The sequence below is a fragment of the Lissotriton vulgaris genome, chromosome 8 (genome assembly GCF_964263255.1).
Source record: "Lissotriton vulgaris chromosome 8, aLisVul1.2, whole genome shotgun sequence".
Lineage (NCBI taxonomy): Eukaryota > Metazoa > Chordata > Amphibia > Caudata > Salamandridae > Lissotriton > Lissotriton vulgaris.
In genome coordinates, this window is record NC_141696.1 from 1,289,436,101 (window position 1) to 1,289,451,669 (window position 15,569).

At 51.3% G+C, this 15,569-nt stretch overlaps 1 protein-coding gene across 1 annotated transcript in view; it reads right to left on the reverse strand.

Moving 5' to 3' along the window:
- RNF17 (ring finger protein 17) overlaps positions 1 to 15,569 on the reverse strand; it is a 2,333,865-nt gene that overhangs the window by 146,426 nt on the left and 2,171,870 nt on the right. The window contains exon 36 of the mRNA XM_086933472.1: positions 3,246 to 3,405. Coding sequence (XP_086789598.1) covers positions 3,246 to 3,405 — 160 coding nt within the window. The remainder of the gene's footprint in view (positions 1 to 3,245; positions 3,406 to 15,569) is intronic.

A 15,569-nucleotide genomic window follows, 5' to 3' on the forward strand; every position in this document is an offset into this window, starting at 1 on the left:
GGTCAAGGAGTGACCACCCTGTGCAAACAGGCACCACCAGTAACTTGCCGGTTTGCTTTGTCGACACTCCTGCCGGAACCCGAAGACTCAGCGACTCAGGAACTGGACTTCCAGACTTCTCCGACTCCGATCCACAACCACAGCAAAGCTGAGACCCGTGGCGGACACGAGAGACGTGGGACCGGACACCCTGGACTACTTGCATTCTGCAAACTGCTCGATTCCAGAGGTACCCTCACAGTTGTGCATTGGGGTATGAGAAGCCCCAGACCCGAGCGCCATTTGCACTAAAGCTTAGCCCTACATACTCCACGAGTGCCGCGTGGGGCCTGCTCCTGCATTTAAGCTCGACGCGTCTTCTCGGTTGCTAGCCTGCTGGCTAGTTAGTCCTCTGAAGACTTCCTTTTAAATTTACACCGCTGGCCTGGTTGCTCCAGGCTTGCTCCAGCTTCCCTGCAAAGGAGAAGCTCCCTAGACCTTGCTGGTCTGACTCAAAGCCAATCTTCACTTCCTGCGTGGATTGCGTTTGCCAAGGCTTGTTGGGTCCAATCCGGATACCGACGACGCAGTCAACCAGATCCTTCGTGGGACAGCTCGAATCCAGCTCCTGGTCGTCATCAACACCTCCTGTTCCTCGTGACTGCAGAGACAAGCTTCACCTCTTCACCTGAAATCTCCTCGCCATCGCCTGGTTCCTTCCTGGTCCCTGACTAGTGACCCAGACTCTGTCCACTCTACTTTCAGGTTCTTCAGTTCCTGGTTCCACCTTTGGATTCACCCGGACACTTTTCCCCTGGTCGCCTGCAGCACTTCTTCGCAGATCTCCATAGGAAACATCGAAGAAACCCGACACCTAAAGACACCTATGCACCCGGCTTCCCTGGGTGAGGTAACTCGAGAACTCCGGTGCTCCCGTGGGTATTGACTATCCAAGTGTCCTAGTCTAAAGTGGTATTGTCGTAGTCCATCCGGAAGTGCCCTAAATCTTTAACTTTGTAACTTTTACGTTCCCATTATAACGCTATGGTAACTCGTGTGTGTGTTTAGACACTGCACACGCCTCCCGTGGGCCTCCTACTTCCAATCCTTTGGTTGTTCAGTGTAGCCCCAGCGATTCCCTAGGCCCTAAGCCTATTCACCTTTCCTGAAGTGGTTTTTATACCACTTACTTAGTATATGGTTCGTGAGGGCCCTAGGGCAAAACTGTATTTGTGCAACTTATCGTATGCTAATTGAATAACTTGTGATGTACTTCGATCTCTGACCTCATAAAGAAGTCAGAGGGGTTGTGTTAGAAATAAATACATATATATTTGATATATACCTTGTGTGGTGTCCTTTCATTTGGTATTCAAAGGATTATAATTGGTCAAACAAACAGCTTCACATGCTCATTGGAGTTTAGCCTAAGACTGCCGGTCCATGCTACCACTAGGATAGCTTGTCTATAAGGTTGACTTTACAACCACCATCAATAAGGATCGTTTAGACTGGTGCAAGGTGCCCACTAGAATAGTGGACATCATATGCCAGGCTAACTTCTCACAGGAAGCTCCCTCCTCCATAGACAAGGTAGGAGGAGACAACATGCCAAAGTCTGTGGAGGTATCAAGACCATTGGCATCCCCCAGGTCCTCTCTCCAGTCTGGACCATAATCCAATTGGTCGGTCAGAGGGTCACCGGACCCCTCCCAGTCCTCCTCCTAGTCCGCTGGGTGCCAATCTGGCCTGAAAGGGACCCCAGGAGTGAACAGGGGCACAAAAACCCCAAACAGCGCTAGAGCTGGTGGTGATCGATGCTGGTCCGGCTCCGCATCCAAATCAGGATGGAGGTCGGGGTCGATGCCGGCTGGGGGCACAACAGGCGTCGAGTGCGGCTGCTGTGCCGAAGGAAGCTGTGCCGGGAAAGGCGTAATGAGGACAACTGGAGCCGATCCCGATCTAGGACTGGATCCATGGGTCCCCAGGGGGCCGGAGCCGCCTTCTGAGTCAACTCTTCAAGCTCCGCGCACAGGAGGGAGGGGCATCACTAGCATCCCTCATCCTGCCAGCCAACCGACGGGGAGAAGTCGAAGAGAGCCGATGCTTCTTCGACAACTTCTTGCGCTTCGACTCACCTGACCAGAGTGCGAAGACTTCGATGACGAATTGTGATGGCTCCGTGACCGGTCCTTCAACCATCCTCACCAACGGGATCTCGAGCGGTGCGGAGCTGACTGCGGGCGCTCAAGAAGCTTTCAGTACCACTCCTGCAAAGACTTCAGAGCCATGGTTCGGCGGTCGGAGCACTGCTAGAGGTCGTGGTGGCGCGCCAAGCAAAAGACGCACACGCGGTGCAGATCTGTCACTGGCATCAGCCGGGTATAGGAACCGCAAGCCTTGAAGCTGGGTATCCCTACATTCACCAGGAGTTGGTAGGACTCAAAAAGACATCGACAAAAGTCACTCAAAAAGTTCAGTCAAAAAGTGACTGGAGGTACTGCTCTCTCTGGATCAGCGTTGGCTGGAGTGGAAAAAGAAAGAACTGACGTCAGCGCGCGAGGGCGGCATCTAAGTAGCTACCGTGATGTCATCCCGGTGACCACGGCACCGATGATTGACGCAAAGCCGACCGACGCCACCTTCCGACACGCAGAGGTACTGCTGACGAAAAAACTTTCCGGGTCCAGTCTGACACCTGGTGGTAATTCTAAGTTAAGGAATCTATATCTAACTGTTTCTTTCATTTTTAACTATTTTGTGTCTCTGTCAGATCTTATTGTGGACAAGTACAAGAGTGAGAACGAAAGGGTACGTCTTGGTACCACGATTCCTGTGAGATCTGGGAGTGTTGTGTTCTGGGGTGTCTAATCATTTGTTTCTCTGAGTGAGTAGGAGAGCAAGTGAGACACTTTAGCAAGACAGTCCTGGGCTTTTGGGTACTAAGGTGGTACGATGACTCAGTCCCTATACACCAAGGTCCTATAATCCTGCACATATTTCTGTGTTTGTGAAGAATCCCTGCAACAAGAGCTTTGAAAGTTTAGTGACTTTCCCCATAACTTTTACATTTCAAAGCCAACAAAAGTTTTTGGGAGGTCGACCTTCGAAGCTGGCAAACATTCTTCAATGGCTGTATGCAATGTCACTAAGACTCTAAAGAGGCCTGTGCTTGGTGGCAATGTAAAACCGTTTATTTGTTTCACTTTTAAATTCAGTCTTCATATTTTCAAATACCTTCGACTCCTGGACAAAAGTAAGATTACCTGATCTAAAATCATGCATAGGAAGAAGAGTTTCAATATTCTGATTGCAGTTGTGCAGTTCTGATTCCAGTGCATCCAGAGGAGAGCTGCAACTCAGACCACTATCATCAGTGTCACTCAAAATGTTCATGCAGTCTTTTGAATCAAGGCTGATAAATAGCTGTGAACAAAGAGATACAAATTACATATTCAAACCTAGAACAACTTCGAGCCCCACAACACTTTATAGAACTAATCAGTTCAGATTATCAATTATGGGGCTAATTGACTGAGAATATATATGTTCCTTTACAATCCAATCTTGCAACAAAAAATCAAAGTCAATACAGTTAGATTACATGCCCGCATTCCTAAATTTGTAAGCTGTGTTTCAGCTCACACTCATGCTGTCAAGAGAAATGCAGTATTTCAAAGAACTGCCCTTGGCTAATACTCAGGCCACTATGACCTCAGAATCACCAATTAAAACATCAAGTACATCAAGAGAACAACTGACTGTAAAGGTGTGTTTAATTTTATGTAATTAACAGTTAAACAGTCTTAGGTACTGAGGATGTGACATAACTTACCAGAAATAAAGGGTTGTGGAATTGATAATGGGCAATATTTGACTCCCCCTAACATCACAGGTATGATTCATTGTCTTTAGTATTTGTTCTTTAATAACCTCCTCTATGCTGTTGAGGGCTTGGGAGAACGCAAGGAGAGGAAGCTTCAGAAAACAAAAAGGCTATTGAACCCCTGTTTACTTTCTATTCAGTCTGTTGCCTTTATGACTCCTGAGCCCAGAGATTAAAAGTATGGTGCCAAAAAGGCAAGCCTGGAGGTTTGTGTAGGAGAGTAGGATCTGCTTACTATGGTTACCCTCACTTTTTGCTGTTTTTCACTGATTTATCGACTTTAGTCTGGCTGGGGTCCTGCGAACCAGGACCCCAGCCTAGCTGCTTCCTCTCTAAATTGATTGCATGTACATTAGGTACACTCTAGATTGGTTACTGGGTTACCCTTGTGAGTCCCTAGTATATGGTACCTTAGGTACCAAGGGCATAGGTACCCCAGAGGCCTACCAGGGGCTGAAGCATGTATTATGCCACCCCTGGGAAGCCTTCCAAAATGGCACCACAGGTCTGCTACTGCAGCCTGGGTAAGGAGATATATATATATATATATCAGTCCTAGTCCCGACAATGAATGGCGGAACTTAGTAGGTCTGGACCTCCAGAGCCACACGCAAAGCAGCGAAATAGAGCCAAAAGAACGATGAATCCTCAAATGGATAAGCAGGGAAGACGGTTTATTCAATCAATATATATATATATACGGTAACAATATATCTGTAAGAAACAGTAGTTCGTATTAAATTCCTTACCTTAGAATATCCCCAGGCGCCAGTCAGACTGGATCCGGAAAGTTTTGCGTAGCAGTAGCCCTGCGCGTCAGTAGACGTCGTCTGCGGCTCCGCGTCCGTCGTCAGCACCGGGATGTCGTCGTCTGAGTACTTAGGCGCCGCCCTCGCGCGCTGACGTCCGTTCTTATTCACAGCTTTTCCACGCCAGAAACTCAGAGCCATGATAAAACCCAACACTGGTGCCATGAAACTAGGGCCCTCAAAGGGAAGAACCTTAAACCTAGATATCGGTTCGCAGAACGGGGAGGATGGGTGGGGCGGTAAGGAATCTAACACTAACGCACAAGTTACTTACCTTCGGTAACAATGCACAAGTTACTTACCTTCGGCAACGATATATCTGTAAGAAACAGTAGTTAGTATTAGATTCCTTCACTTAGAAAATCCCCAGGCGTCAGACTGGATCCGGAAAATTTTGCTTAGCAGTACTCCTGCGCGTCGGTAGGCGTTGTGTGCGGCTCCGCGTCAGTTGTCGGCGTCGTTGAAGCTGGGATGACGTCGTAGTACTTAGACGCCGCCCTCGCGCGCTGATGTCAGTTCTTATACATAGCTTTTACGTGCCAGAAACGCAGAGCCATGATAAAAACCAACACTGGTGCCATGAAACTAGGGCCCTCAAAGGGAAGAACCTTAAACCTAGATATCGGTTCGCAGAATGGGGAGGATGGGTGGGGCGGTAAGGAATCTAATACTAACTACTGTGTCTTACAGATATATCGTTACCGAAGGTAAGTAACTTGTGCATCTGAAAGAAACAGGTTAGTATTAGAATCTTTACCTTAGAATAGATACCCCAGCAATACCAACCCCGGTGGTGGGTCTGCGAACCCATGATCACACCAGAAAGTCCTGGAGATTGGAACGGCCAAAGAAGCCATCTCTCCGGACTTGGCTGTCCAGGCAGTAGTGTCTTGCGAACGTGTGCAGCGAGGCCCACGTAGCTGCCTGACAGATGTCCTGCAAGGGGACTCCCGACCCAGGGCAGTAGTAGCCGCTGTGGCCCGAGTGGAATGGGCCCTCAGCCCAACAGGAGGCTCCTTTTTAGCCAAAGAGTAGCATACCTTGATGCACAACACGACCCACCGAGAGATGGTCCGCTTGTGCACCGCCCGACCTTTCTTAGAGCCCACGTAATCAACAAAGAGTTGGTCATCCAGCCGGAACTGGCGTGTGCGATCCAGATAGAATGAGAGCACACGTTTTGGGTCCAGACGGTGGAGCCTCTCTTCCTCTTTCGAGGGATGCGGAGGCGGAAAGAAGGTGGGCAAGGTGATGGACTGCCCGATGTGGAAGGCTGTGACTGCCTTGGGCAGGAAAGAGGGTCGCGTCCGCAACATAACTTTGTCCGGATGGACAAAAAGGAAAGGAGGTTTAGAGAAAAGAGCCTGGAGCTCACTTACTCTCCTGGCAGAGGTGATGGCAACCAGGAATGCAGTCTTGAGAGTAAGGAGACAAAGAGGACAGTTATGAAGTGGCTCGAAAAGAGCGCACATCAGATAAGTCAGAACAAGGTTCAAGTACCACTGAGGCATCACGAAATAAACAGGAGGAACATATGAGTGATGCCTGTAGGAAGATGGATATCTGACTATGGTTGCCCCCAACTTTTTGACTGGTGTTTAGCTGGTTTTTTCGACTTAGTTGACCTGGGTCCCTGCTATTCAGGACCCCAGAAATGGACTCCATGTACTCTAGGTACATATCTAATTGGATACTGAGTCACCTTATCAGCCCCTGCACAGTGTACCTTAGGTACCCAGGGCATAGGTGCACCCAAGGCCTACCAGGGGCTGCAGCATGTATTATGCCACCCCTGGCTGGCCATCCAAATCTGACACAACTGGCTGATCAATCAGCTGGGGCAAGGTGGTGTAATCACCCTTTGCTATAGATATAGTATATCTATATCTAAACCTAGAATGGACACATATACTCCTATAAGTCACTCCGATGGCAGGCCTTAACAATCCTGGAGGCAGAGTGCTTGGAATTATGTGAGATAGTGCTCTGGCATGAGCTGAGCCAGTCTACAGCTTTCGGAACCAAGTCCTTTAGCTGTTTCCATGATAACGCTATACCATATACTCTTAAGTGCATTATAACCTCGCGGTTATTGCTAACTTTGGCATAGCATTATCAAAACATGTCAAGTAAGGTGTCATACGAATTGGAATACTACCCCCTCGCCAATTCTGGCGACGGGGGTGGCATTCCACCCTTTTAGAGGGACACGACATGTATGTAACTGTGAACCCCGGTTAAAGTTAACTCCAGCCTCAGCATCACAAAATCGATGCTGCCACCACAGACACAAGTCTGACCTCCTGCTGCTGGGAGTCCTTCCAGCGAGGGAGGCTTGGACAAAGGGTTTCCTGCCTTGGGAGGTGCTAGCACCACCCCAGACAGGATGTTGTGTATTAGGTAGGACATGGCTGAAAGGAATGAGACATGCCTGGGGCACACAAGGTGCCCTGTGCATACACCGGTTCAAACCAGTTGCTGGGGCACTCCAGCCCAAGCTCTGGCGCGACACCGGACAAAGGATAGGGGGTGTAACCACCCCCCTTCCTGGTCCCACCCATAGGAGGGACCTAGTGATAGTACAGCCCCCTTTAGAAGGATAAAGGTAGGAGCTGGAACCATTCCAAATCAGATTAATCCTGAACTGAAATTCTGCAAGAAGAAACTCTGGACTTCGACTTTCTACACAGAAGACTGAAGAAATCTCCCTTGTGGGCAAGGAGTGTCCACCCTGCACAAGCAGGCACCATCAAGCGTCCAGCGGCTTCACTTTGTCGTCTTCCCTCGAGGATCCAGACTTCAGAGCCCGACGAGACCCGGATTCCCAGACCTCTCCGACCTCAACTCACATCTGCAGCACAGCTGAGATCCGTGGGTGCGACAAGACACGTGGGACCAGCCATCTTGAAGAAACTGATCTTCGCTTCCAGCACGACTTCTGAGGTAACCTCGACGAAGTGCTTTGGGGATTGAGAAGCCCCAGCCCCGAGCAGCTCCTGCACCGAAGACCAGCCCACCAGCATCCACGAGATCTGCGTCAGGCCCTTCTGCTTGATTGCTACTCGACGCGTTGTCTGGTCACTTGCCGGCTGGCTAGTGGCCTCCTAGACGACAAACCACGACATCAACACCGCTGGTCTGGTTGCTCCAGACTGGCCCTTGCTTCCTTCCAAAAGAGATATTTATTAAGAACAAGGGTACCCCATAAGGAGAACCTGGGGTAGTAGTGATTTTTTTGAAAAAACAATGGTTCAAGGGTGGCCTAATAAGGTCCTGTGTGAAAGTATAGCGTAGGAATAATTCACGTTAGGGAGCAAAAGATGTAGGTACATATAAAATTATTATTTATTTTCTCTTTCAACATTTATCAGAAAGGTTTCAGGTGCTCATATGAGTGACAAGGTGCATAACGTGACACAAGTGAACATAGTGAGAACGGAATGTCACACAACAACAAGGTAAAAGACCACATACATATATACAATAGGGGGGATATATTTCCTTGAGTAGGTCGACGACGTTTCGATCTATATTATTTTAGATCATCATCAGGACTGGGGAGCTTCCTGAAACTGGGGAGAGGGAATTGAAATTAAGAAAGGAACCTACATTTACATTTTCTTAACTTAGTGATTTTGGTGCTCCCAGTGACAGGATATAATTCCATGCACAATAAAATATAGTCAGAAAGGTGGCGCTTAGCAATAAACCAATGTGTGCTGCGCTATTTTTATTTATCAGGAATAGGGAGGGCGCTTATTGACATGTGGGCACTGATTAATTTTGACTTACTCTGTAGTTAGTATAGTCCTATAGGATCACAAACTAATTCAGAATGGATAAGACATCAGCCGGTTGACAAGCGTACTTTCTTGGGGATCAGAGAAAACTTAGTCACATTGCAGTACTTATGGCATGGGTTATTTTCAACAGTCATTGATGCTCATGGAGGCCTTATACAATCGCTGTCTATTACGGATCAGTGGTGATTAAGAGCGGTGGCCCAAGGTCCAGTTCGTTTAAGCATGTCTATCATGATATGGCATCTATTAAAGCATTTGGGCTTGAGAGTCCAGTCATGTTAGCGGATAGTTTAGCAACACATACTTAAATTAATTAAAAACTAAATGTACATAGGCTGAAAGACAGAGAAGTTGTCAACATTTCGAAATTCATAGACTTAAAGCACAATTGCGGGCATGACTTACTAATTTCAAAAGTGTTTCAGACAGCAAGGTCTGGACAGTTCAGCAGAGTAGTTTAAGGAGGGATCTTTTCTTGTGCCTAATAAACAACAAGTTCCAAGGCATACATATTATGACAGCAAATTGGAATATAACCAGCGAGAAGGGGAACAATAAAACCAAAAACGCGGGCACTTACTAAGTGATTTTTTCTACGCTGTATTAGGGGTCCATTAAATGGTCTGAGAACCGTAACCACATCAATTGGTCAATTGTTTGCCCGGAGCTGGGGAACAAGAATGTGGTTGGGTAAGGAATGATTGCCGGGTAAAAAAAACTCTAGAAAGGGGCAGGGTCGCGGAGTCACTTACTTAATATGGACATGTCGGCTGTTGCAAAGGGGGTCCGACTGCTTTCCAATCACTTGCCAGGAGCTGGGGTACAGGAGTGAAAACGGGTTAGGGCTGGTTGCCGGGTAGATTACTGAGAAACGCGGCAGGCTCGCGGAGACACTTACTTAATCAAAGCTAGTAGCCTGCTGTGAAGGGGGTCCGAGTACCACGCCTCTGGGATCACTCACAATGAATGCCCGATTACCAGCGCGTTAAGAGTACTTCCTGGTTGCGCGTGCAAGCGTTCTGCTATATTACACGCGCATGCGTGGTCGGGGGCACTGGCTGAGTCGCGGGTATAGTGAGTTGGAAGGCGCGCATGGGCATTGTGGTTTTGTTGGTTTTGGGTCGTGAAAGAGAGTAAAGCACAAGCGCAAAACAGAATTGGAATTTTTCTGCTTGGTAATTGAGGATAACCGGGCAATTCGAATTAGTTGGTAGTACTGGAGTAGGGGGTGGGCGCATCCTAGATATGATCTGGAGTGGTGTGTCAATAGTTATACTAATATCCGCTTAGATGTATAACCAAAGAATTACTTGGAGCTTTTCAGTATAACAATATTATTGATCATATGTAATTTACTGCATGCAACACGTTGGTGGAGGTAATCAGGTAATCATATTCCATTCATCCAGGGAATTTAGTCCTTTCTCAATAGTCTTGCAATTGTAGATCCATTTGCACTCCAGGCGGTTCAGGATAGTTTGCTGATTACCACCCCTTGCATTAGGAGTTAGTTTGTCAATGACTTGCCACTTCAGGTCGTTTTCCGTATGGCCAAATTCTATGAAATGTTCAACCAACGGAGCTGTTGTTACTCTGCATCGGATTCTGCTCCTATGTTGGGATATCACAAAAAAACCCTATCTAAAATTACTTGTGTGACCTCGTTCAACACAGTTAGCAATAAGCTATCTAAGCTAATTGAAAAACACTGGACTGTTTTGGACCCTCTAGAACTAAATACAGGTCTCCCCCTCTTTTCATTCAAAAGAGGTTGGAATCTTAAAGACCACCTGGTGAGAGCAGCGTCTTGTCCAACTAGGGCCAACACAATTGAAAACAAGTTTTAATTTACCACCGGTTCTAGGACACTTCAAATGTAATAATTGCATGGCATGCGAATTCACAAAAAACACAAAAGTATTCGAGTATGAAAGCTGTAAGCACAATCTCAATTTTTTCACTAATTGTAATTCAAAAAATGTTATTTATTGCATCGAGTGTCCCTGCAAGTTGCTATACATTGGCCAGACAACCCAACAAGTAAAGACGCGGATACCCCAACATAGGAGCAGAATCCGATGCAGAGTAACAACAGCTCCGTAGGTTGAACATTTCAATCAATCAATCAATCAGTGACACTTATAAAGCGCGCTACATACCCGTGGGGTCTCAAGGCGCTGGGGGGGGGCCGCTACTGCTCGAACAGCCAGGTCTTCAGCTTCTTCCTGAAGGAGAGGTGGTCTTGGGTCAGGCGCAGGTCGGTCGGGAGGGAGTTCCAGGTCTTGGCGGCCAGGTGGGAGAAGGACCTTCCTCCTGTAGTCGCTCTTCGGATGCGGGGGACGGCGGCGAGGGCGTGGTTGGCTGATCGGAGGTGGCGTTTGGGAGCGTAGAAGTTGACTCGGCTGTTGAGGTAGCTCGGGCCTTGGTCGTGTAGGGCTTTGTGTGCGTGGGTGAGGAGGCGGAAGGTGATTCTTTTGTTGACGGGGAGCCAGTGAAGGTCTCGCAGATGTCCGGAGATGTGGCTGGTTCGTGGGATGTCGAGGATGAGTCTGGCTGAGGCGTTCTGGATCCGCTGGAGTCTCTTCTGGAGCTTGGCGGTGGTCCCGGCGTAGAGGGCGTTGCCGTAGTCCAGTCGGCTGGTGACGAGGGCCTGGGTGACGGTCTTCCTGGTCTCGGTGGGGATCCACCAGAAGATCTTCCGTAGCATGCGTAGGATGTTGAAGCATGCCGAGGAGACGTTGTTGACTTGCCTGGTCATGGAGAGGGAGGAGTCCAGGATGAAGCCCAGGTTGCGTGCATGGTCTGTCGGTTTGGGTGCGGTGCCCAGGGCGGGAGGCCACCAGGAGTCGTCCCAGGCGGAGGGAGAGGGGCCCAGGATGAGGACCTCCGTCTTGTCCGAGTTCAGTTTCAGGCGGCTGGTCGTCATCCACTCGGCTACCTCTTTCATCCCTTCGTGCAGGTTGGCTCTGGCGGCGGCGGGGTCGTTGGTCAGGGAGAGGATCAGCTGGGTGTCGTCGGCGTAGGAGATTATGCTGAGGTTGTGTTTGCGTACGATGGCCGCGAGGGGGCTCATGTAGACGTTGAAGAGGGTGGGGCTCAGAGATGATCCTTGGGGGACGCCGCAGATGACTTCGGTGGCCTCTGACTTGTACGGTGGTAGGCGGACTCTCTGTGTTCTCCCGTCGAGGAAGGAGGTGATCCACTCCAGCGCCTTGTCCTGGATTCCGACGTTGCTGAGGCGCCGTACTAGGGTGCGGTGGCAGACCGTGTCGAATGCCGCGGAGAGGTCTAGGAGGATGAGGGCCGCTGTTTCTCCATTGTCCATCAGGGCTCGGATGTCGTCGGTGGCGGCGATGAGGGCGGTCTCGGTGCTGTGGTTGGCTCGGAAGCCGGACTGTGAGGGGTCGAGGGATCCGTTCGTCTCGAGGAAAGCGGCCATCTGCTTGTTGACGGTCTTCTCGATGACTTTGGCTGGAAACGGGAGGAGCGAGATGGGGCGGTAGTTCTTGAGGTCGGTGGGGTCCGCTGTTGGTTTCTTGAGTAGGGCGCTGAGTTCGGCGTGTTTCCAGCTCTCGGGGAAGATGGTGGTGTCGAGGGATGTGTTGATGATGTCTCGCAGGTGGGGTGCGATGACAGCGTCGGCTTTGTTGAAGACGTGGTGAGGGCAGGGGTCGGTCGGTGATCCGGAGTGGATGGAGTTCATCGTGCGGATGGTGTCTTCGGTGCTGATCGGGGTCCAGGCGTGGAGGGTGGTGGTGGGGGGTGGTTGTTCGGTCATGGTGTGCGTTGGTTGGTTGTTGAAGCTGTTGTGTATGTCCGCGATCTTGTTGTGGAAGTATGAAGCCAGGGAGTTGCAGAGGTCTTGCGATGGGGTGATGTCGTTGTTTCCTGCGCTGGGGTTGGAAAGCTCTTTGACGATGTTGAAGAGTTCCTTGCAGTTGTGTGCGTTGTTGTCCAACCGGTCATAGAATTTGAACTACGTGCTCTGGTTGGGGTAGGGAGAGGGATCTGCCGCTGAACCAATCGCGGTCCATGAGCCACCACTGCAACTGTCTTGCAGTGCCCTCCGAGATCAAGACCTGGTCGGACAAGTTGCCCTGATGCTGGGCCCACTGAAACTTCATGTCCAACTGCAGAGCCCGCATCCGCCACCTGGCGTGATGCACCAGAAGGATGCAGGAGGCCATCAGCCCCAGAAGCCGCAGCGTCAACCTGACCTAGACTCGGGAAAACGGCAGAAAGATTGGAATCAGAGCCTGAATATCCCGAACCCGCATTCCGGATGATAAACCCCAAACTGCGCAGAGTCTAGAACCGCTCCGATGAAGAGGAGCTTCTGAGAGGGACACAGGTGTGACTTCGGCACATTGATGGAGAACCCAAGCAGGTGCAGGAGGTCGGCCGTAGTCTGGAGGTGGCTGACGACTGTCTGGGGCGAGCCCGCCTTTAACAACCAGTCGTCGAGGTAGGGGAAGACTGAAACCCCTAACCTGTGCAGATGAGCTGCAACCACCGCCATCACTTTCGTGAACACCCGTGGGGCGCTGGTAAGGCCGAAGGGGAGCATGGTATACTAAAAGTGCCCCTTGCCTACCGTGAACCGCAGGTAACGCCGGTGGGCCGGCAGGACGGGGATGTGAAAATAAGCGTCCTGCAAGTTCAATGCTACCATCCAATTTCCTGGGTCCAGGGCAGCTAAGACCTGAGCCAAAGCCAGCATCTTGAATTTCTCCTTCCAGAGGAAGCCGTTGACGTTCCGCAGGTCCAAGATACGGCGTAGGCCCCCTTTGCCCTTCTTGGGAACCAGAAAGTAGTGGGAGTAACAACCACACCCTACTTCTGGCCCAGGAACGCGCTCGATGGCCCCCTTGGCCAAGAGGGCCGTAACTTACTCTCGCAGAAGATTCAAGTGATCCCCGGACACGCGGTGGTACTGCGGTGGCATGGCTGGAGGGGTCGCCTCTAAGGGGAGGGAGTAGCCCCTTCGGACGATTTGCAGCACCAGCCTGTCCGAAGTGATGTTGGGCCAGTGAAGGAGGTGATGTCGAACCCTGCCCCCCACTGGCGTCATGTGGGCCTGAAAGCTTGGACTAGGAAGGCTATGAGGCAGATGCTGTGGGAGCGGATGTGGACTCACCGGCTCTCTGTCCCCCTGCTTCGCCACGCCGGAATGCACGTCCGCGTTGAGGTTGGTTCTGCGGCCTGTGGCTGGACGAACGCGCGGGTTGCCCCTTCCGTGGCCACAAAAGGAGCGAAAAGCAGAAGTTTGCTGGCGCTGGGCCGACAGGCCCAAGGACTTGGCCGTAGCCCTGGAGTCCTTAAAGCGCTCCAGCGCGCTATCTGCTTTGTCGCCAAAGAGGCAACGGCCATCAAAAGGCATGTCCATGAGAGTGCTCTGGACATCCCCTGAAAAGTTTGTGGATCTCAGCCAGGCGTGACAACAAATCGCCACCGTCGTTGCCATCGCTCTACCCAGCGAGTCCGTGGTGTCAAGTCCACATCGGATGGAGTACCGTGCTGCATCCCGCCCCTCAGCAAGAGCTTGGGCGAGCCGTGCCCTGGCCTCCTCCGGACATTGGGGCAGCATGTCCGCCACTGTATCCCACAGAGAGTGGGTGTAACGGTCCAAAAGGCAAGCAGTATTAATGTTTCGCAACCCTAGACTGAGGGAGGAAAACAGTTTCTTGCCAAACTGTTCCAGCCTTTTAGATTACAGGTCCGGTGGTGAGGTCGGGAAGGCGGTTTGGGACGTGGAGGCCTGGATAACCAAACTCTCAGGGGTGGGGTGGGTTGACAGAAAGCAGGGGTCGCCCAGAGCAGGGCGGTGGCACCGGGCCACGTTCCGAACCACAGGAGGAACTGTGATGGGCATGGACCAAGTGCCCATCAGAACGTCAGTGAGGGCCTCATTAAACTGCAGCAGAGGCTCCGAAGAGCTTACTGGCGGTGGAAGCACCTCCGTGAGGAGGTTAGCCCTCACGGCCGCTGCAGGGTGCTCAAGGCCCAAGGCCTTGGCTGCCTTGCGCAGCACCACAGCTTAAGTAGCTTCCTCCTCCGTAGCCACGGAAGGAGGAGAGAGGAAACCAGTGTCAGGCGAAGTGTCTAGACCACTGGCCTTCCCTGGCTCATCTGCCCAGTCCTTAGACCCCTCGCAGTCCTCCCCTTCAACCGTGTCCTGGTAAACAAGCAGAAATGACGGAGACGGGGCATAGGTGACAACTCACCAGTCGACGGCGCCGATTGGTGCTGGTTCGACCCCGGGCCTAAAACTGGGGCCAGCGTCCCCCGAGGATGGCGCCGGTGGTGGCTCAGAGGGGGTCGTCACCGACGGAGGAGTCGTGAGGTCAACTGGTGTCGGCCAGGATTCAGGCCTGGATCCCACAGGGTCCTGCGGTGCCGGGATCGATGCCACCCAGACCGAAGCTGCTGGCAACACAGGGCTAGGACCCCCAGACGGACCCGCGGGACCCGAAGGCGCACCGGCAGTGCCCAACGGCAGAAAGAGAGCCCTCATGGCCACGAGGAAGTCTTGAATCTGCTACGGAGTCGTATTGAGCTCAGGGACCGGAGGGTGTGGGGCTGAATGCGACTGCGTGGGCTCTGCCGAAGCCACGCGGGCGGCGCCACCTGAAACCTCGGCCGAGTCGCGCGAGGGGAGGTCGAAGAACGATGGTGTTTTTTCTATGACTTCTTCTCATGCCTTGACTTACCGGAGTGCGAGGACTTGGATCCCGAAGAACGGTGATGACTCCGGCTCCGCGACCGGTCCCTTGAACACCTCCTCGACCGGGACCTCGAGTGGCACGGAGCCGACTGCCGGATCTCGAGCAGCTTACGGGAACGCTACCGCCTAGTCTTCGACGTCAAGGCCCGGTGGTCGGGGAACGACTTATCATCCCGGCGCCGACGACGGACACGGAGCCGCAGACGACGACTACCGACACTCAGGGGTACTGCTGACGAAAACTTTTCGGATCCAGTCTGACGCCTAGGGGTTATTCTAAGGTAAGGTATCTAACTAACGTGTTTCTTTTAGAGGTCTGATGCACTTACAACACGTGAGAATGGACTACGAAGGTTGAGTCCTGTGCA